This window comes from Ciona robusta, chromosome 7 (assembly GCF_009617815.1).
Source record: "Ciona robusta chromosome 7, ASM961781v2".
Classification (NCBI taxonomy): domain Eukaryota; kingdom Metazoa; phylum Chordata; class Ascidiacea; order Phlebobranchia; family Cionidae; genus Ciona; species Ciona robusta.
Genome location: NC_143241.1, coordinates 7,007,416 through 7,028,196, shown reverse-complemented (window position 1 = coordinate 7,028,196; position 20,781 = coordinate 7,007,416). Strand labels below are relative to the sequence as shown.

The 20,781-nt window shown below is 38.2% G+C and overlaps 1 protein-coding gene across 1 annotated transcript; it reads left to right on the top strand.

The window, feature by feature from the left end:
- The first annotated feature begins 1,296 nt into the window (after positions 1-1,296).
- LOC149734297 (uncharacterized) lies at positions 1,297-19,351 on the top strand. The gene is made up of 16 exons (XM_089881843.1): positions 1,297-1,520; positions 1,874-1,962; positions 2,497-2,638; positions 11,564-11,734; positions 12,342-12,473; positions 12,878-12,991; positions 13,751-13,860; positions 14,488-14,579; positions 15,003-15,174; positions 15,637-15,714; positions 16,254-16,383; positions 16,925-16,983; positions 17,153-17,305; positions 17,674-17,828; positions 18,120-18,244; positions 18,550-19,351. The coding sequence occupies exons 1-16, from the start codon at positions 1,419-1,421 to the stop codon at positions 18,637-18,639; spliced, it is 1,914 nt and encodes a 637-aa protein (XP_089737969.1). The 5' UTR covers positions 1,297-1,418; the 3' UTR covers positions 18,640-19,351.
- The last annotated feature ends 1,430 nt before the right edge of the window (positions 19,352-20,781 follow it).

Below are 20,781 nucleotides of genomic sequence, written 5' to 3'. Positions count from 1 at the left end.
AATATAGTGCAGCATATTGGCAGAGATGCATTTATGACAAAACCGTTATATATGAAAGAATAATTGATTTTTCAAGGCGTACTTTTAAAGGTTCAATATATTTTGAGTGTGTTTAATATTTATTGTTATCCCTACAAGTCATCCAGCAAAATGACAGTAGAATTTACTCAAATGGAAACAAATTATGATCAAGAGGACTAAAAAATTTGTATTTTCCCATATAGACTTAACGGTATGGATTGCCGTCGCAAAAAAACACAAAAAAGACGGTAATCAAAGACAGCTACGCGAAATAAGTTTTAATTTAAAGCAACGAAATTAATATGTATAGGCTTATTCTGGGTTAAAATACTCAAAATCGTGTTTGGTTTCACTGCGAGTTTACATAAGCAGTACAAAATGATGTTTATAAAATGACCGTGTATAACTTGTATAACTTTTTAATGTAATGATATTCTAAATTTGCTCACATATTTCGCTTTACAAAAATATTCAATTTAAAATGTAAAAACAACAAAAACATAATACTAATTTGGCTTTATTGCAAAATCTTTCGCAAGCTGCAAACGGGGACGAATAATTTACGAAACAGACCGTTGATCAACCGAGCATGTCGGGAAACCAAGTTTATTGTGTTTCTGTATTTTGTTTGAGTTCGTAGTTGTCCCAGTTCCTGAATACTGATAGCAGCTGTTAGCTGGTCCAGTTTATGAAGAGTGTCAGGGTCGTATCAGATCGGTCATTACACTGTTGTGTGGCAACTAAAGAATAATGTAGTGATTTGTAAGGGTTGTTATATCTGCTGTGGCAAATTTTATTTAGTATTATTGTACAAAACGGCGGTATGAGTACTTTGCTTATTGGCGCAACATCACATCAGAGTTTACTTTAAATTCAAAGTATTTGTTGGAAAAAATTGCTCGAATTATTGTTATAAAGTTAACAAACTAGACAGCTTACATTATTCTATATAAAAAGTGTAAATGAATATTTTGATAGGATTTATTCCAGCACCCAAAAAATCTTAACCAGTATTTTATTTTTAAATTGGTGGTTACTTTACCACACCCCTATGAGTATGATTAGGAGGTTGTACCCTTATCTAACCCTTACAGCTGTAAAGTATCAGCCATTTTGGTGGTCCTAAACCACTGTTACAACCTGCCATTCATCGCCTTTGGGTGAAAGCCATAGCATTACAAACTGCCAATTTAAATTGGGATAAATTCTGTTACGTCTCGGGGGTACCTGCATTGAGTTTTTACCATACCTTAACCTGTACAGTTAATTCCCATTTTCTTAAACATATGCGGTTTTATCTACAGATATTGCAGATTAAGAAAAAAGTGTGAAACACATTAAGAATATAAAACGAAAATGCACTTTTAAATTACGTGAAGTTTTTAAAGCCTCTCATTATGAACGGCAGCGACACATCCATGGCAACTCGCATGTATGTGTGCGAGTCTGTTGAACACCCATCATCACTGCTGTCAGGACTTAATGAACAAAGACTAAAGGTATCAATTATAAAAAGCTGTTTTCATATTTTTTTGTATTAGAAGTTTTAAAGCCAAATTTCTAAATTGTAAGACCTTTTTAAAACATTTTTCGCCGTTAAAATATTTCTGCATATTCTATAACTGTAAATATTTATATATTATAATTTGGTATAGGAGCCAAATCCCAGGTCCCATGGCATGCCTCAATGTAGGACCTCACCCTTACAAAATAGATTGGATATATTCGCATTGGGCTGCTGTACCAGCTTTGATATGTATATGTGTCCTATTTTTATAATGTGATTTTTTGAATTTCAAAAAAAATATTTTTATGTTTATTGTGTGGATTATTTAACAACTTTATATTTCAGGGCATACTGTGTGATGTCACGGTAAGAGTACAAGGACACCTCTTTAAAGCTCATGTAAATGTATTGGCTTCAGCAATGGGCTATTTCAGGTACAAAGAAAACACTTATAATTACACGGAAAAGCGTTTGTAATTGGAAAAGCTCTTATTATAATTATACACTAATAATCGCTTTTTCTTATAATTTAGTATTGCATTTTTTGTTATTACAATATATTTGTATTTTTAATGATTCGTTATCATTTATATTGTAGGGTGGGGGAAGATGGGACACCTTTTCATTCTATTTTCTCGTCCTAATTGATAGTAAACAGAGAACATTCAAATAATTATAAAACCGTATCCTTACGGCTCCCATTGATCGTTGTTAATTGTTTAAAACACGATGAGCCTATTTGGATATTATGTTCCAAAGGTGTCCCATCTCCTCCCACCCCACTATATAGTTGATGTATAACAAAGTATGAAAAGGTACTGTAGTTTTCGTACTGTATGTAAATGTTTGTGTACACTTGAATATGGATAAGTCAGCATATTTATTTCTACTAAATTTAATAATAATGGAAAAATTTCGAAGTTTGTAAATGTATCTCTTGTTTTATTGACTTTGTTTTTGTTTTTTAGAGACTTATTCTGCAAGCCATCAAAGGAAAAGCAAGTCGGCATAATAGATATACCTATGATAGTAAATAGCGTGGGCTTTGCAAAAGTGATGGACTTTGTCTACACATCTCAACTTTGTCTTAGCCAAAGTACAGTGATGCAGGTATGTGGAATTAATATTGCTGTGTGCATAAGTGGCTAACTTTTAAAAAGTCAAGGTAGGCATAAGGTTTAAAAGATAAAAGTTTAAGCCGGCGAAAGCGTTAACATTCTTTCTTGTCACATTATTAGCTTTTATTTGGAATGACTGATCATTGCACTATCACCACTGCAGTGTTTATTTTAAGACATGTTTGTAAGATAGGATATTAAATTGTTTATGCATTTATACTGGGTATTCTTTTTTTAAGGGTATATACGCTAATACGCATACTTTGCATACCCATGTTAGGCGCCTATGGCTATGGGATGCAGTCAGCAGTTGTGAATCATTGAAGTCCATTGTTCTATTTAAAACGAATTCATCCTCGAAAACAAAGCATTACACCAGGATGTATGGTGGCTTTGTATAAAGCATATCCCCACAATGCCATCACCCCAATGCATTTGTATAGAGTTTAGATGTGTATTCATACTCAGCTACCTTATTTTTACAACATACTATGCTCATTATTGAGGAATATTTTGTTACTTCTGCTACCAGGCATATTGTAGCTCAGTAATGCTGAAAATTGTTTGTTTTTTCTGCTATTTAAAACAAACTGCTGTATAGTATGCATAAGTTTAATTGGAATGTAATTTTGGAATAATGTGTATCGGTTTGTTGGTTAGCAAGTTAAATTCTTTTGGGATTTTCAAAGCTTTACCAATTACCACAATAGATTAAATAATCGGATTATCATACATTAGACTATTTCATTTTTGATAAAACCTGATTAAAAATGTCAGGCTTCTGAAATAGCATTGTAAGAAGTGGTTTTGTAACGGTTAAAAGTAAAAATAACTTTGTCCCATTGAATGGTGTGGTTCAATGTGTGGAATTTACAATTCTGCTTTTACCACCTTCCTGTAGGTGGGGTTATTATTTAAACTGTATGTGTTAAAATTTCAATAGTAATAATGGCTCTTTGAACCGCCACACTTCCATGTAGTTAATTACTCCACATTCAATTTTCCTCGCAAATGAAAGCTTAAGAGTCCCACCCGCTTTTCCATTATCCCCGCTAATTACTCGGCATGAATGGGTATGCGCGCATATGGCGATCGTTACCAACGTCTTTTATGATGTCAGAAATGGGTCGTCACCCCGCCGCCGGGCACCGCGAAAGTAATTAGCAACGCTGTAAAGCGCTGTTCGCACATTACCCCTCGGTAAAATTATCACTGCCCCGCGATGGCCCGAACGGTCTCTAAGCTGTTCTTTGTTTGGCTGCTAGGCGATAAAATGGGTTTGGGAGTGGGGCATGAAAACTTAAAAGGTATAAATTATTAACCCGGACAGAGCGGAAAAGGTCAGTAGTGTAAGCTACAGTTGATATGCAAAGTTGACGCTTTTGTATCACCCACACAGCGTACATAGACGACCGATGCTATTTATCTTCGTTATGTACACAAAACTTATCATCCACCCGATACTGTTTAACCCTGCACATCTGCACACTGTAGACTAGAGAGTCGGCCCAATCGTTCTTAAGTCAGGTATAATTAAAAAAGACCGAAACACCCATACATTACCAAACCGTAGGTGGTCAAAATATTTCATGTCTTGTTTAAATCGCGCATGGTGGGTACAGCAGGCTATTCGTGTGAAAAAACTTCGTTTAACTAGTAAAGTACAATACAGGGCCTAAGCTCCGGATACGTGTTTATATTCTTAAACATTTCCAATCGATTTGGTGCTATGATAGGGGTGTTATCACTTCCTGGAAACCACGCGTTACAACGTGCGCAAATTAGTTTTGCATGTATGTGAATATAACAATACTTCTATGTGTATCAATGACAGTCATATTCAAACCCCCATTAAAATTTGCATTTAAAACCGCGTTTCGTCGCTTTTTAACGCTTAACCAACCTTTTTATTTCAATTGGGTAGACCAACTGCCCGGCAACGCACACATAAAACCGGCTTTTAGAAACGGGCCCGAATCGAGGGTACATAAGGGTCGGCTGTGAGCATTGTTTCCTTGTTTCCACGCATCTCCCAACAATAGAACGCCCATGAATAGCACAGCGGGTATAGCACCCCGGTGCGGGATGACGCCATTGAATAGTGGACTTATGTTTACCGCCTTTTTCCACCCAGCGTAGACCCTTTCCAAGGGTCATTGTGAAGACAAAGGATCACTCATTTCTTCCCATATAACCCGCGTAGCTAAGCGGTTTATATGAGCTACTGATAGCCAAGGAAATATAAAATACAAAGCCCCGTCGTTTGTTTAGATAATGCATTAATTAACTACTATAATAAAACCACCTGAAAACCTATAACCCGCATTGTATCCTGTAATTTTCTCGCAGCAAAGTGCCATTAGACACAAGGGGTAGTTCCCATGTAGTATTAGGTAGTAATTTCTTTACTTGTAAAATGTTGTTTTGTTTTTTTATTTCGTAAACGCGTCTGGTTGTTTTGCTTTAAACGTCGTTGTTTGTTGTATAATGTAATGGCAGTAAAATCGACGCGTCTTAAGTCACAGCTTAAGAAACGGAAGTGATCTGATCTTAACCTAGAGCCGATGCCTGTGTGGCGTGTTTACACTAAGCTTGCAACCACCAATGGTTTGTTTTGTCTATGCGCTTGGAACAACAACACGGGTGAGGATATACCGGTGTGTCGCATATCCTGCTCTCACAGAACAATATTTTACACTGTCCAACTCTTCTATTAATAATGCTATTTGCGCATCATCAGTAACATAGAACCGCCGGTATAGCGAACCAGTGGGAATATCAAGTATTTCGTTTTAAGAAACCGAACGGATTTTCCCGTGTACCGAGATCTACAGAGCGTATTTGAGTAAATTGTCAAGGAGATTAGGCCTTTGAATTCACTTAATTCAAAAAAAAAACATAAAAAAGTCATTCTTTAAATTTCCCCTAAAAAAGAAAAAAAAAAAGATTTCTAAAGTTACCATTTGTTATCCCCTGTCCAAGTTTCCCCGTTTTATAAATTTGAATCATTGTGCAACTCAGCAATATAGCTGTTAAAGTCCCCCTTTAATTACCGAACCATCGTCCCTATGCCTGGGTGTTTGAATAACCACACACAATGCGCGCGTGGTTTCTTGTGTTCATAACCTCGCGCAAGAACACCCACGAACCAGGGGAGGGGGTCGAAATCCACTATACCATGTTATAAAAGAATCCTGTTGAGTGCTCAAGCCCGTTGGTCCGGATCGAAACGGCCTACTGTCCAACTTACGCTCAATAAACAGTCCTAAACTGTGTGCCACTTATTCAAACAGGCATTTTTGAATTCGGCTATATTATAGTACCTTCATTATTCGACAGTATTGCCCCTTGGATGGTACTCTGTATTAAAACGGGTTCCTTTAGAAAACTTAGCTTTTCTCTAATTCGTCAAAAGAAGTTTTAGCCCCACGGGAACGTAGCGCGGTGTGGTCTTGGCATCTCATGCCACAAAAGCTTAGATTTTGGGTTTGGTTATAGCTCCAGGCTGGTCCGCGGTCCTCGTTTATGCTGGTAAACATGGGGTGGAATATCGACGTTATTACATTCGCTAGTTCTGTGTCTGTATTTAGTCTAGCGAGTGTGTCAATGTCTACGTGGTTTCGATAAAAGCGTCATTACCAAATACAGTGTACCAACCCCCCTTATGCAAAGTGTAATTACGTTATATTTGTCGTCCAAAAGCGTCATGGTTCCCCTATACGTCACTTAAGGACATTGCGCAAACTAGCGCGAAACTTCGTTTCCTTTTTAAGTACGGGCACAGCCTTTCGTGTCAGTTTAACAGATACTAATTCGAGATCGTTTTCATATCCGATACGTCGGTTAACCGTATGTTGAATTTGCATACAATACTGTGCATCAGCAAAGCCTTTTTCTTAACTCTTACATGTTGTACTCTCATTAAGTAACTCAACACTTTGTTTAACAGTAAAGTGTTAATTACTCACGAATGAAGACTTAATTAACATTTATTCGTTTATATAACACGGAAAGACAATTAGGGAAACGTCTTTTTCGCAGTTAGTCGTGGTAAAAGTCGTTGTAAGCGGTTTTTGCTCTAAGCCACTTTAGGAATTGTTAAAATACACGTTAAGTGTAAGACGGTCACAAGTTCTCACTTTTCATAATGAAGGTTAATGCATTTGTTCCACAAACCAACCGGCCACCTCGCTTTCCCTGGTTTAAACAAAGGAACCACACAATAATTTCCAAGAAAAATGTTAATATGTTCGTCTAGATCGATCTGGTGTTTTGTTCCTACCATGGACACTTCATTTTTGTTTGTATTCTGCCTTCAAGCTGTTAACTAAGTAATATAGTAGGGTGGGGGAAGTTGGACACCTTTTTATTTGATTTTCTCGTCCCATTTGGTAGTAGACAAAGAAAGTTCAATGAGTGGACCTTGTGTTTTTTTCGTGTATGAAAACTTAGTTTTGTTTGTATTCTATTCTACTTTTATGCTGTTGACAATTGTGACTACATTTAAATTGTGATTGTTTTTAGAACTAGTTGTGGAGATTTTCAAAGTAAAATATTTAATCACCCATCAGCTGATGCAGTTACCGGCTGTCACTATGACACAGGAAACTGCAACACACGTTGGGCCAGCACGTTTACGTTAAAATCAGCCAAGAACTGCTCCTATCGTTAGCCCGAGCAGTAGTCACCCTGTTTTCGGAACCGCGTGTCAACCCTGGTTCTTGCACGGCGTGTGTGCGCTGTCTTTCCGCTCGCTTTGGTCAGCACACGCACCTAATGCTTACGTACACGCAAACCAAGTTTCGGGTTGCTTGCATCCGGTGACGCTTTTGGGTGCTCCGAGAGACGCTGTGTCCGTTCAGAAAGTAGTATATATACTAGGATAGGGGAAGATGGGACACTTTTTTCATTCGATAGTAAACAAAGAACATTTATAGAATTATAAAACCGTTTTCTCACAACTCCTAAAAGAGGGTTGTTAGTTGTTTAAAACATGATATAGTTTGATATTATGTGCTAAAGGTGTCCCATCTTGCCCACAGTTATATTTGTCATACATGATTTATTGCATTCGGCTGCCGCTTACACGCAAACTGGACGCGTACCAACGCACGTCATGAGAGCGCTGGACAGAATCTACGCAGTATGTGAAAGTTGAACGGGATTACCCAGATACAAATGACTCAGTGTCATATCCCGCTTAATACGGATTTTGCGAGTAGACACGAGTTCTCGTGTCCCGATTCTCATATTAGGTCACAGCAAGTTGCTATTCATAGCCCTCTTTCACACGCGCATGCAGTCCTGTGCAACTAAAACGACGATTAGCAGAAAAATGTCCTAAACTTTACATTGAAAATTATTCCACCCTATAGTCAACAACACAAACGCGTCTTTTGTTCGATTCGATGTTGCTTTTTATTGCCCAATGGTTGGGCAAATTGCCCCATTCAAACGCCGTTAACATCCATCATCTTATTACCCTCCCTGGGCTTTCAGTCGTCAACTCCGCTATTAACGGACCCAGGAGGCTCTCAGCGAGCGGTAAACGCGGGCGCGCACAGCCAAGCACCCACGGGTGGCACACACACTCACAAAACGGGCGTCCTTGCCTACCCTTCAAGCCCCTAGAGAAGCAAAGTAAAATGAGACCATACCCCGCGGGCCCACCGGATCAATACAGCTTTTTTACCGCCGCCCGTTTTCCGCCAGGGACGTTCGACAAGTCCTGGCGTATTATTATCGTCTTTCATCCACCTCCTTTCAATTGAGGGTAATTCTTTGTTTCTTTCTTTATCCCGTATCCTCTCAACCCTCTCCCTCGCGTCGGGCAAGCCCTGACCCTTGATCGAATCGCGTTGGTTTCAATACATAGCCGGGTTTCAATCCAGTGCACCAATAGTTGAGTTACATATTTGCTTCGCGTGTGATTCACAAGCATTGGAACTCGCTACACAAATTCCCCATGTAAGACGCACGAACACATGTGACGCAAATGATTCTCTTTGTTTGTATGTAATACCTTATCGCCACACAACGATTATAACGTTTACTTCATCACAGAAAGCCGAAACCGGAACAAGCCTACTTAATTTGCATATTTGTAACATAATATTATCTATAATACATCGACTTGATTTATATAGTGGGGAAAGGCGGGACACTTAGCACATAATATCCAAAATATCCTGATCGTGTTTTAAACTATTACCAACGGTCTATAGGAGTCGTGGGAATACGGTTTAATAATTCTTTGAATGTTCTTTGTTCACTATAGTGTGACGAGAAAATAGAATGAAAAGTTGTCCCATCTTTCCCCACCCTACCATACATTACAAACACAGCAGTCAAAACTCCGTATTTCGCCATCGGTGGCAACTGCGCCCGTTTCTCTGTGTAAGAGAAAGAAGATAAAAACCTTTTTACCCACTCTTTTTAATTACCCTCCCCACCAGCCACCAATTCCATTCTCTTCTCCCATATACTGTGTTGAAGGATTTTTAAATCTATAGAAAACCCCTCCGTGGGGATTCTTACACGGCCAGCACCAGCTTCTGTTTTATATCCATCGTTCCCACTGACGCATACATGCGCGTACATTGCATAGTTTCGGATTTAAAACAGTGTCAGGTTTCCTAAAATTATACCGAAGTAGGCGCAACCAATGGCAGATACATGTCAGGATTATCATAAACCAAACTTATATTTTTACATGTTGGTTTTCTTTTACACGTATTCCAACGGACCAGCTGTATTACAACAGCGTATGTTTCCTGTAAAGCATTCTTTGACATGGTTAACCGGATTTTTTATAATAAGATATCCCCAGTTCATTCATGTAACTGTAATATTCTGTTTTATAAATTATATTTGTGGCGAACGTGTTTTCCATGTTACTCAAGCAATGTCGTAATGTATTTTCACAATGGGTGTGCGAAACTAGAAGTATGTCGTATTCCATGCCCGGTTTCTCTTTATCTTAATACCAGATAACGCTTGGCTCCTTATACCGTTCCTGTGACGTAGTACGACCAATAAGGTGTCATCGCACCTCAAGCGCGTTGTCACATACGACTTGCATTAGATTAATGTGTCTGCGCCTGTACCACACCACTGACGTCCGCACACAGTTGGCCAATCGTCAGCATTCCGCGTGCAATGAATCACATATTAGACCAATCTGGGCGTCGATTGGCACCTCGCCGTTCTGGTTCGGACCGGTTTAATCCAGTTCACGTCACCGCGCAGTCTGTTAACCCCATGCCCTTAATTTAGAGTCTCCTTAATTAGATGCGCTGAAATGCCCCGGGTTATAACACCACAGCTTACCCGTGTCCTCCCACTATCGTGTCACACACAACTATTAAATTATATGTATATGTACCTCGTTTTTCCATCACGTTTTATTGTATAATTACAAGCATAGTTTCTTTTCGGAAAAAATCCATTGCGTAATCTACCCAGCACAAAATATTAATTATTTCATAACCTACGTATTACGTCTCGTTTCTCGTTTTATGTTCCGAATAATTGAACTATATTTTAAATACCACAATACTTAAAAATTCTTTTCCGGTAAAAGACCTTAATTTTAATGTAAATAACCTTAAATAGCAATAAATGCCTAAATTAGAATTCATATATTTTATTTCAAACACCACAATACTTGAAATTCCGGTAAAAACGTAACTTTTTATGTAAATAACCTTAAATAACAATAAATATGAATACTTAGACAAAAATGTGTATATTAAGCGCCCATTCACCGTACGAACAGTGTACCAGCAAATGTAACCGGATTAAAATGGCTGCAGTCGTAAGACGGTGTTTATTAGATGTTCTGTTTAAGGTGTAGGTTATGTTCAAATCTCAAAAAAATCTCTTTTTTTTCTTAAAATATCTATTGAATGTTGATCAACCAAAATTGAATTCAACCTATTTAACTATTTTTTTTAACTATTTCTTTTTAGTTGTGATTATTTGACAAGGGTAAAATGTTGGCTAGGTAATCTGTAACTTGATATTGTGGGGCAAGATAGGTACTGTTGGCACTTGAGTCCTATATTTCCTGATCGTTTTTTGAATAATTAACAACAGTTTTAGGGTCTTGGTGCTACGGGTATACATTTCTGTCAATACTCTTTGTTTACTATCAAATGGGTCGAAAAAAACAGGCTGAAAACATGTCCCATTTTACCCAACTCCACTATATCCTATTTTAAATAAATTCCAAAGAAAAATTTGGCAGTTCCTGTTTTTTTGTTTTGTGTTCTGATCACAACGCACACCAATCATATGATAGGTTTTTCATTGATTATATTGATTATCATAAAATGCTCACCAAAAATGATTCCACTTCAATGCTCATAACTTTATTAGCCCATATACCCATGAGCCCATATACCCTTTAGTAATATAGTAGGGTGGGGTAAGATGGATCATAAACCCGTCGGTCCTACCCCCATTTAGTAGTAAACAAAACGTATGAACATAATTAAATACCTGTAGCCCCGCTCTAAAACACACCATGAAGAAATAAGGGGGGTTAGGTACTGATGCTATTCCATCTTACCCCATTGCTATAGTAATATATATTGGCATGTCAAACACGATCAGATAATACAGGATTTGAGTGCTAACGGTATCCAACCTTAACCCACGGTACTATATGTCGAATATCATATATACCTAATATTCACCCCTGTGTCTAACAATACTTAATATTCACCCCTGTGTCGAATAATACTTAATATTCACCCCTGTGTCGAACAATACTTAATATTCACCCCTGTGTTAAACAATACTTAATATTCACCCCTGTGTTAAACAATACTTATTATTCACCCCTGTGTTAAACAATACTTAATATTCACCCCTGTGTTAAACAATACTTAATATTCACCCTTCCCTCCCACAGGTGCTATGTTCAGCCTGCTACCTCCAGATACCATACGTGGTTGAGAAGTGCCAGGAGTTTATCAGCACCCACGGCCACGTCACTTCCGCCTCCAGCCTGGCAGCAGTAACAGCCCCACTGTTACAAGACTTACAACGAGAGGGGGGAATTACAAACGGCACAAATACACAGGTGGGATATAATTTGCTTTTTAAGGAATATTTTACTGTTAAAACTAGGTACTTTATTTGTCTAAACAGTAAACACGCAAGCATTACCCCCAGCGGATTTTTCCCCCTAAACTCCTGTAAATTGTAGTCAATTTCATGTATTGCCGAACATAGTAAAGTTAGGTATGATGGGACACGTTTTTGTTCGCTTTTCTTGCCCTATTTGTTACTAAACAAAAATATTTACAGAACTATATAACCCTAGTCCTGCGGCTCTAAAAGAGTGTTGTTAATTGTTAAAAACACGATCAGGAAATATGGAGTGTGCTAACGGTGTCCCATCTTATCCCACCGTCTTATATACCACAAACCGTATGCATATTGCGTATTGCATAACGTTGACTGTAAATTAAAAAAATGTATAGTAGAGTGGGGAAGATGGGCCTTTTTATCTCATTTTCTCTCAAGTTGGTAGTAAACAAAGAATATTTAAACTTAAAGAATAATAAAACCGTTCCCTCACGACTCCCATAAACCGTTGTTATTGTTTAAAACACGATAACATGTGCTAAATGTGTCCTATCTTTCTCACAGTACTAGTTAAATTAGTCAATACTTTGGTTAAACAGAGTGCAAGCGCCAGTCTCTCCCTTCTATCCCAGTTAAACAAGGCCAGTGAAAAATCACGGGCTCGGGCAGACGCACTTCGCCACCAAAGTAGTCCACAACCAAGCAACCCAGAAAACGACGAACAGCACCAGGTATTATATTGCTCATATTCTGTATATGTTCCAGTAATGAATAAATGACAATTTAGTGTTTCAGTTAATCAAATGTCTAGTATTGTAGAAAAAGGTGGAATACCGTTTGCACCTAAGTAATCCTGTATTTTCTGGTAGTATTTTGAACAATTAACAACGCTATTTTAGCGTTTTGGGAATACGGTTATACAATTTTGTAAATATTCTTTGTTTGTCACCAAATTGGAGAAAAGGGAATAAAAACATGTTGCATTTAACACCACCCGCTATAAATATAATTCGTACGATTGTTCTTAATGTTGTGTTTGAATTAATTTTTAAATCTAAAAACACAAAATGGCCGATTAAACAACTTGAAAATAAATTCCACTTCCTACTTGTTCTAACTGGTTTAAACCGCCCAGGAATGCGAGCTGATCAACACCCCGCCTTCCCCAGCTAGCAGATCACCGACCACAGGCGACCGTGGTATAACAGACTCGCCCGTCGTTAGCACTGGATCACCAAGCAACCTTAAGGTACGTTTTTTTTTGTTTAATATTAATTGCATATAGAATAGAATATACGGAAATAAACATGAACGCAACAACGACAAATTACAACGAACACGGAAACAGTTGTTGCGAACAAATGATGCTTAATTTATGCAAGTTGGGATTTTGTTACGCTTCCTTATCATTTATTGCATATCGAACAGAATATACGGGAATAAACTTCAGTACAACGACATATTACAACGATTATAGCGTAAAAAAGTTACTTAGTTTATGCGAGTTGGCAGGTACTTTCTTTTATATTCAAATAAAAACAAACTTGCACCAGTTGTCCTACCCATCTTTCGCGAAGACCAAACTTTGCGGCAAAGCTTGCCGGCTCATGCAGATTGTTGATCAAATGTCCGATCGCTTTTTTTCCCCGAAATAACCCGACGCAAAGTGTGCTTTGTTCAGCGCTAGCTCGAACTGCGCGAAACCCACTCGAATGAGTTTATTTCGGGCTTTGCGCTCTTCCCAGCCCCGAGGCTGTTGCGCAGGGTATAGGTCACGTGGATACCGCTGATTAGACGTGTTTTCTGCCCTACTGTGCCTTGCTTATACCAGCACAGTGAAACCAAGTCTGCAAAATGAAGGCTTTGCTGCTTCCTTTTGAAGGACTTTATAACTGACATGCAGATGAATTTGGTGTACTGTTTATGTAATATAGAACCTCCACAACCCATGGGCATTTCTGCCAAATTGAAATAAAATTTTTCAAATCTAAAAACCAGTTCATTCCAGATCAAACAGGAACAAGTCGACTGCCGCAGGAACGACGAATTTCCAAATGAAACTTCATCGTCAGGAGACGACAAACAGCTTGTTGCTGTCTATTCACCACAAGAAGAACGGTAAGTTGATGACGCCACGACCCCACTAAAACGTGATGACGTCACGACCCCACAAAAACGTATACGACTGGGGTGTAACATAATTTCAATAAAGTATGTTTAATTTAAACGAAAGCGAAAAGTTGTTTATAAAACAAAGAGACGGGAATCAACAGCAAAAGTAGCAAAACAACATTTGTTTGAAACAAGAAAGAGCGTCAGTTGAAATGCGTGGCTGTTGCACCCAAATACATCCATTTTAGCGATCATTTTCCTTCTTACCCAACCCTACTATATGTATAAGATCGGCCACAACATAATGCAAGTCTAATCAGTTCACCTTACGTGGATGTGTTTACGGTAATTTGTTTATCATCCATTTTATGACGATGTGGTTTCAAGATTCGCATGTTTTGAAATAACAAACGCAACGTGAAATACGAAACAATATTCTGTGTTTTGATATCAACTGCCCTACGTAACTGCCTCCACGCCTCGAAATATTGGCGTAAAAGTTCAACCTGCTTTAATTGGACGCCCTGGTCGTTGCGTCGACATTTACATACAAAAACAATTATCGTCTCGCGTGTTTTCCGTCCGATCGCCCCGGGCTATGCCCACAATGTTTAAATATATCTTTCCGCACAGTGGCGCCAACGAGCGAAGCCATCCTCAGCCGACCAGCATTAAGAATATTATCTTCACAACGAGTCGGTCTCGCATAGAGGGAAACGGTAATGGTAAGTTTGGGTTTGTGTGAATTCTTTTTTTCTGATTAACGTGGTTGTTTTTATTGCAGTAAGATTGAAATAAGACATTTTTAGGGCGTTTTTGCATTGTGCATTAGTGTATAGAATATATAGAATAACTTACATTGTAAAACTCAGATATAGTACTTTAGTGTAAGTTGGGACATCTTTAGCACATAATATCCATATATTCTGATCGTGTTTTAAAGAATTAACAACGATCTATAGGAGTCGCGTGGATACGGTTTTATATTTCTTTGAATGTTCTTTTTTTAACTACCAAATGGAACAAGAAAATGCATATGTGGCAAGGTGGGGGAGATGGGACACCTTTTTCTTCTATGTACCACACAGTACTTTACTTTAATTCTTACACTATGGTCAATATACATTCAATTGAATTTACCTACACAGATACCCAGCAAGACCGTGAGGCGATCGACCACAAATCGTTGGCTGAATACTTTTCTGGTGATCGGGATAAAATGGATACAAACGGAACTTACCCGTTTCGGTTTGAAACTCGATTGGAAGATCCCAACTCTACTGAACAGAGCTCATTTATGTTAGGAAATAATCAGGATCGGTAAATGGCGTAAAGTTTTTATTAAGTAATAAAATTACTTTTAGTCTATAGTATTGTGGGGTAAGATGGAGAACGTTAGCACATATTATTCCGTATTTTTTATTATGTTTTTAACAATTAACAACGCTTCTTTGTGGAGTGGTAAAGATACGTTGTAATTATTCTGTAAATATTTTTTGTTTACATACATGAAAAGATGTGCCATCTTACTCCAACAAAATTGATGTCCTGGGTTTTACAATTTATGGCATGGTATAAATTTGTTTTATGTATTAGTATGTTTCCTATGCGTGACGTTTTAGGTATACACATGAGACCGACGTAGACGTTTTACTGCAACTTTTAAACAAACGTTTCGCAATATTTGTCTATGTTTTTAACAGTATAATGTGGAATTAAGGCGGTGGCTGTGATAGCGATCGCCCACGCATGTTAACCTGTTAACTTTAAACATATTTGCAGGAACAATCAAGTTACTACATTGACGCATTATAGTTTGAACGTAAAACAACAAAAAGAAAAACCTAAAAAGGAATACAAGTAAGACGATTGATGTTATTTTGCGTGGTTAGCATTTGGGTGTTTTACTGCACCTATAAATTGCTTTATGCAAAAACGACTTCAGGCCAATTTAAATCCGTGTGGTTTAAAACTCCGGGCGGGAATTAACGCTTGTTTAAATTTGGAACGATTTTCTTGGTAAACATTTACGAGCAGTTTATTTTCGTTTACAAGCTCAATATACCAAAGGTGGAAATAAATACATTGTAAATGTTTTGTGGTTTTTAAACCCACATTTTCGTATCTGTGCTGTATTCTGTCCTATTCTATTCTGTAAGGGTGAGGCTCTACACTAGTGTGGTGCGCAATGTTTTCTAGGCAAAAGCGACAGAATTTCATGTAGGGGAGGTAGGGATAGTTAGACACGCATGTATCCTATTAAACAAATCTTAACTTATTGGTTGTAATGTTTACTAATTAATGTCATGTGCCATAGGTTTGGTATCTATGTGTTTGGGGTTTTGTTTAGTGTTTGTCCATTACACTATAAGCTCATAAAGTAACTTTACATGTTACAGATGCGACTACTGTGGTAAAATGTTTGGCCGCCAGCAGCATCTTAAACGTCATATACTCACACATACCGGTGAGCGGCCTTACCCGTGCCAGTACTGTGAAAAAAGGTTTCGACGATCCGAACACCTAAAGGTTTGTGAAAATATTTCCAATTCAAAGTGCAAAGCGCCTCAGCTCTAGCCTCTAAGATAGATATTCTGCTCATTTATACACTGGAACGACGTTTCGACGTCCTGTATAAGACGTATAGCTGTTAAAGTGATATTTTCGAAATCGATGTCCTCCTTTAACATGTAGAGGAATTAATTCCAAAATGATCATTCGGAAATTTATTACTATACCAGCGTCTCGATGTCTTGCTTAGGAAATATGAGATGGTATATAATTACAATTCCTCAAAACTGTTATTAATATGCAAGTAACATTTAGTATTCAAATCGAGTGTCTGTTTTCTCAATTATTCTAAAATGATCTTTGTATATCATGATACCAACGTTTGCACGTCTTGCATTTCACAGATGTGTTGTTATAGAATTACAATATGTCGAGTAGCAAAACTGTTGCAGCAACAGTTAATATGCAAATCACGTGTCAGTTTCGCAAGTTTCCTTGTAATCTAACTCCGCATGTATTGCCGGCTGTCAAACATGTGAATAATGATTTCCTTTCACAGCATCATCTCGTGAGCCATGAGCAAATCATGGGAATACAGAATCCTCCATCACGAAAAAGGTAAGACGTGATATGTACATTAATATTCCATATGTTTTTTTTAATCTTCTATAAAAACCCTATATTTCCTGAACGTAGTTTGAACAATTAACAACGGTTTTGTACCAAATGGTTCGAGAAAAGAGATTGTCCCATTTTCCCCACTTTAAAATACATATTGTACTTTAAGGCAACGTCGCATGGAAAGAGAGGACGCCTACTCGATGTCCAAGATGATGCTCGATTCTTACAGCCAACCGGAACAAACCGGTATGAACATGATCATGTCAGCACCAGTGGTGTTGTCTTCAATGTACACGCCAAGCGATATACAAAGAACAAGGTATTTATTGAATGTAATTTGCCCCATCCTCGCATGGCCCGAAAACGACAGTCGTTATTACGCGGGTGTCCTGTTTCATACACCTCGTGCCCGCTTACGAGTTACCACGTATGTACTTTTTTTTCTGTATGATTGACAATTCAGGCAGCCCAGTAGTGACCACTGGGCTGAAGCAATTGCCCTTGAATGTCTTGCGCAAGGAAATATACCTTCATGTTGGTAGCACCGACCAGCCTTGAACCTGTAACCCCTAAATAAAGAAATATGGGTTTAAGGTGCTAACGGTCTTATCTTCCCTCATAGTACTATATGTTGTATATTTCATCAATTGCTTAAAATTGGAATTTAATTAAATTTTCCATTCACAGCCCGACGTTGCAGATCACCGAATTGCATAGCGACCCTCAAGCGCCAGATAGCGGAATGATTGACCTAAATACTGGTCAACGGGTGTCGCCAGCGCACTCTGCCGCCTCCGCGTCTCCCGTGTCCGCACTGAACCTGTGTCGAGCCACCGTTAGAGGTCGGTGTTGCAACGTATACTTTATAAATGGTGCTTTTATTGGAAACAAGATTTTAAAACGAGAAGAAATTTTAATAAACTAAAAAATAAATTTTTTTAAAACTGAAAAAAAAGTTTTTCAAACTGAAAAAACTTTTTGATACATTAAAAAAACATTTTGTTACACGAAAAAAAAAAACATTTTTAAAACTGAAAATACGTTTTGATACACTGAAAAAAAAAAAACAATTTTAAAACTGAAAAAATGTTTTCATACACCTAAAAAACGTAACCGATGTATTCACACCACAGACGACATGCAGCCCTCCCCTGTTAGTGGATTCTCCGATCAAATGTCGAATGAAGATAAAATTGAACAAAGTAATGCAGACGTTGAACATGACTTCACGCCAGCTGCGTTGAACGGTTATGAAGAGGTTTGTTGTTGAATAAATAATGAATGTAACTTATTTATCGTTGCATGGCAGGGCAACAACAGTCGTTATAACACGGGTGTTCTGTTCCACACACTTCGTGCCAGCTTTCGAGTTACCACGTAAAATATCTACCTTCGAAAAAAACAATCGCCACTAAGTTACACACGGGAACTCCTAAACAAGTATTAGATGTATGACAACTTGCTTACGACTGTCGTTGCCCCAAAACGCGAGGATATACAAATGTCATTGACCATCATTTCATTTTTTAAATTTATTTAAACATTTTCTACCACTTTTTGCAGAATCCGTCAAGTCATGACATTATAGGTATGGAAGGTAGTGAGGTGCTTACCAGTGACCTCAAGCGGCTAATCGCCGCCATGGATGAGTGATTTAGGTTTAAACTTTTTCACAGAAATATAATAACTTATACATTGGACTCGGAGACAGCCTCGGCCCGAAGAAGACGTCATTTTTTGTTTGTAACCGTTTTATCGCCCACCAGTACAGCTCTTTCCATATAATCTTATTTATTTCTTATCGTAGCGAACATCGTGTCCCGCTGATTTATGTATCGCCCGTCTCACGTGCTTTTAACCACCTACCGTACTACTGCGTGTTTTTTCGTTTGTACAGCGCTTTAAAAATGACGAGAACCGGACACGTACAATTTACCGACCGAAGGAAGACTCGTGCAATACTTTCCGTCCGTCGTTTCTCTTTCTTCCTTTGCCGCAAAGTCCAGCGTACCTGTGCCGACTTGATACGTACTAAACAGACTGTGTTTTTAGCGCTTACCCCGCTTGCTTGTAACGCTGTTACATTCTGGTTATCCCCAAGCACTGTGGCACGTCCCTATGTGCTACCAACGCTACAAACCCCTTTCTAATAATTCTTTCCCCGGCCACATTTGAACATGACAGCCAAACTGCAGTGTTGAATTCTTAACTAACCCCCCACCCATAACACAGTGAATGCTTGCCACAGATGTTGTATATTTGAATCCGGGCCGCCTGTGCCCCTTTTCCGAATACCATTTTATCGCTCCACCATCGAGTTGTATTCTTTTGCGTTAAATACACAATAAATCAATTTCTAAGCAAAGGGGATCATAAGTTTCGCTAATCTAACCCTGATCTGGTGCTTCTATAGCTTTATATGTGCTAAAAGTGTCCCATCTCCCCCCAACCTCCTATAAGAGCAATATAGTACTGTGGGTATATGTTGGACATTTTTAGCACATAATATCCACATATCCTGATCATGGTTTAAACAATTAGCAACGATCTATAAGACTCTGACAGTCGGGAGGGTACAGTCTTAAAGTTTGTAGAATGTTCTTTGTTTACTATCAAATATGACGAGCATATAGAATAAAAAATGCGGTCCTTCTTTCCCCACCCTACTATATATTCCAAGCAAGTTACGTTTATTCTCCGTAAGTGTTTATTGCGCCCGATAAAGCTTTTGTAATGTTAGAAAATTGGCTGTGAACCAAAACCTTTAATGACATGTATGTCCCCCTCATAAATATATATATGGATAAACAGAAGTAGCAAGTACAATACCTCGTTCAACCATCTTACCAGCAGAATCTTACGTTATTTATACCCTATAACCCCAAACGCCTTGCCAAAAATCTGACATCAATTTTTCATCTTATAGGTTTCGCTTTGTTTCAAAGACAAAACAAAAGGTGTCTGCGATTCCAAACACTGTTGCATATACTTTGCATATGAATTATTTAAACAAAAGTAAATGACTCCTTCACAGCTGGACTTTTATCACAGTTTCTGCACAAACGCGCTAAGGTTACTTTTGCTTGCCTCACGTCAGACCGGCTTGTTACCGCAGTACAAACAACATCCCTTAATTTACCAGCAATTCGCTCTCGTATCATTTCAAATTACGTAGATATTCCGGACAGTGCTGACTGTAGTTAGACTGTATAGTATAGGCGTCAGATGTGGCAGTATGTATACGGTATAAACCAAAGCAGTAATATGCACTAGTGAAGAATCCTCCGTTGCGTTATAGATTAGACTTGTGGAAAGTGTTAGAGGTTGGTAGGGGTTTTTGGTTCTAAGGGTTAGTGGTTAGCAGAAAACGTAGGGTAATATTTTTTTACCAGCACTTAATATGAGATACAGTACGTATTTAAAAGCAAAAAGGTCAATTAGGCGACCGCATTAACCGCACCAGTGATGGTTTTCTGTCGTTTTTGTTCAGTCATGCATCAGCGCAGCCGAAATCACGGACCGTGGAGTTTTTAGGTGTGTAGGCTGTTTTACGCTTTTATGTAGTACTGTTGGGTAAGATTTGACACGTTTGGCACATAATACCCAAATATGTTGATCTTATTTTATAATAAATAGCAGTTTATGGAAGTCGTGAAGATATGGTTTCATAAATCTTTGAGTGTTCTTTGTTAACTATACCAAATGGGATGAGAAAATCGAGTGAAAAGGTGTCCCGTCTTCTCCCACCCTCCTTTATGTCTCTATAGTGTTCCGGTAATCCCCATGTATTGAATA

Excerpts from the sequence above, each read along its gene's own strand:
- LOC149734297 (XM_089881843.1), top strand. The coding sequence starts at position 1,419 with ATGAACGGCAGCGACACATCCATGGCAACTCGCATGTATGTGTGCGAG. Across the intron at positions 2,639-11,563 it reads GCCAAAGTACAGTGATGCAG|GTGCTATGTTCAGCCTGCTA; the intron begins GTATGTGGAATT and ends TCCCTCCCACAG. Across the intron at positions 13,861-14,487 it reads TATTCACCACAAGAAGAACG|TGGCGCCAACGAGCGAAGCC; the intron begins GTAAGTTGATGA and ends CTTTCCGCACAG.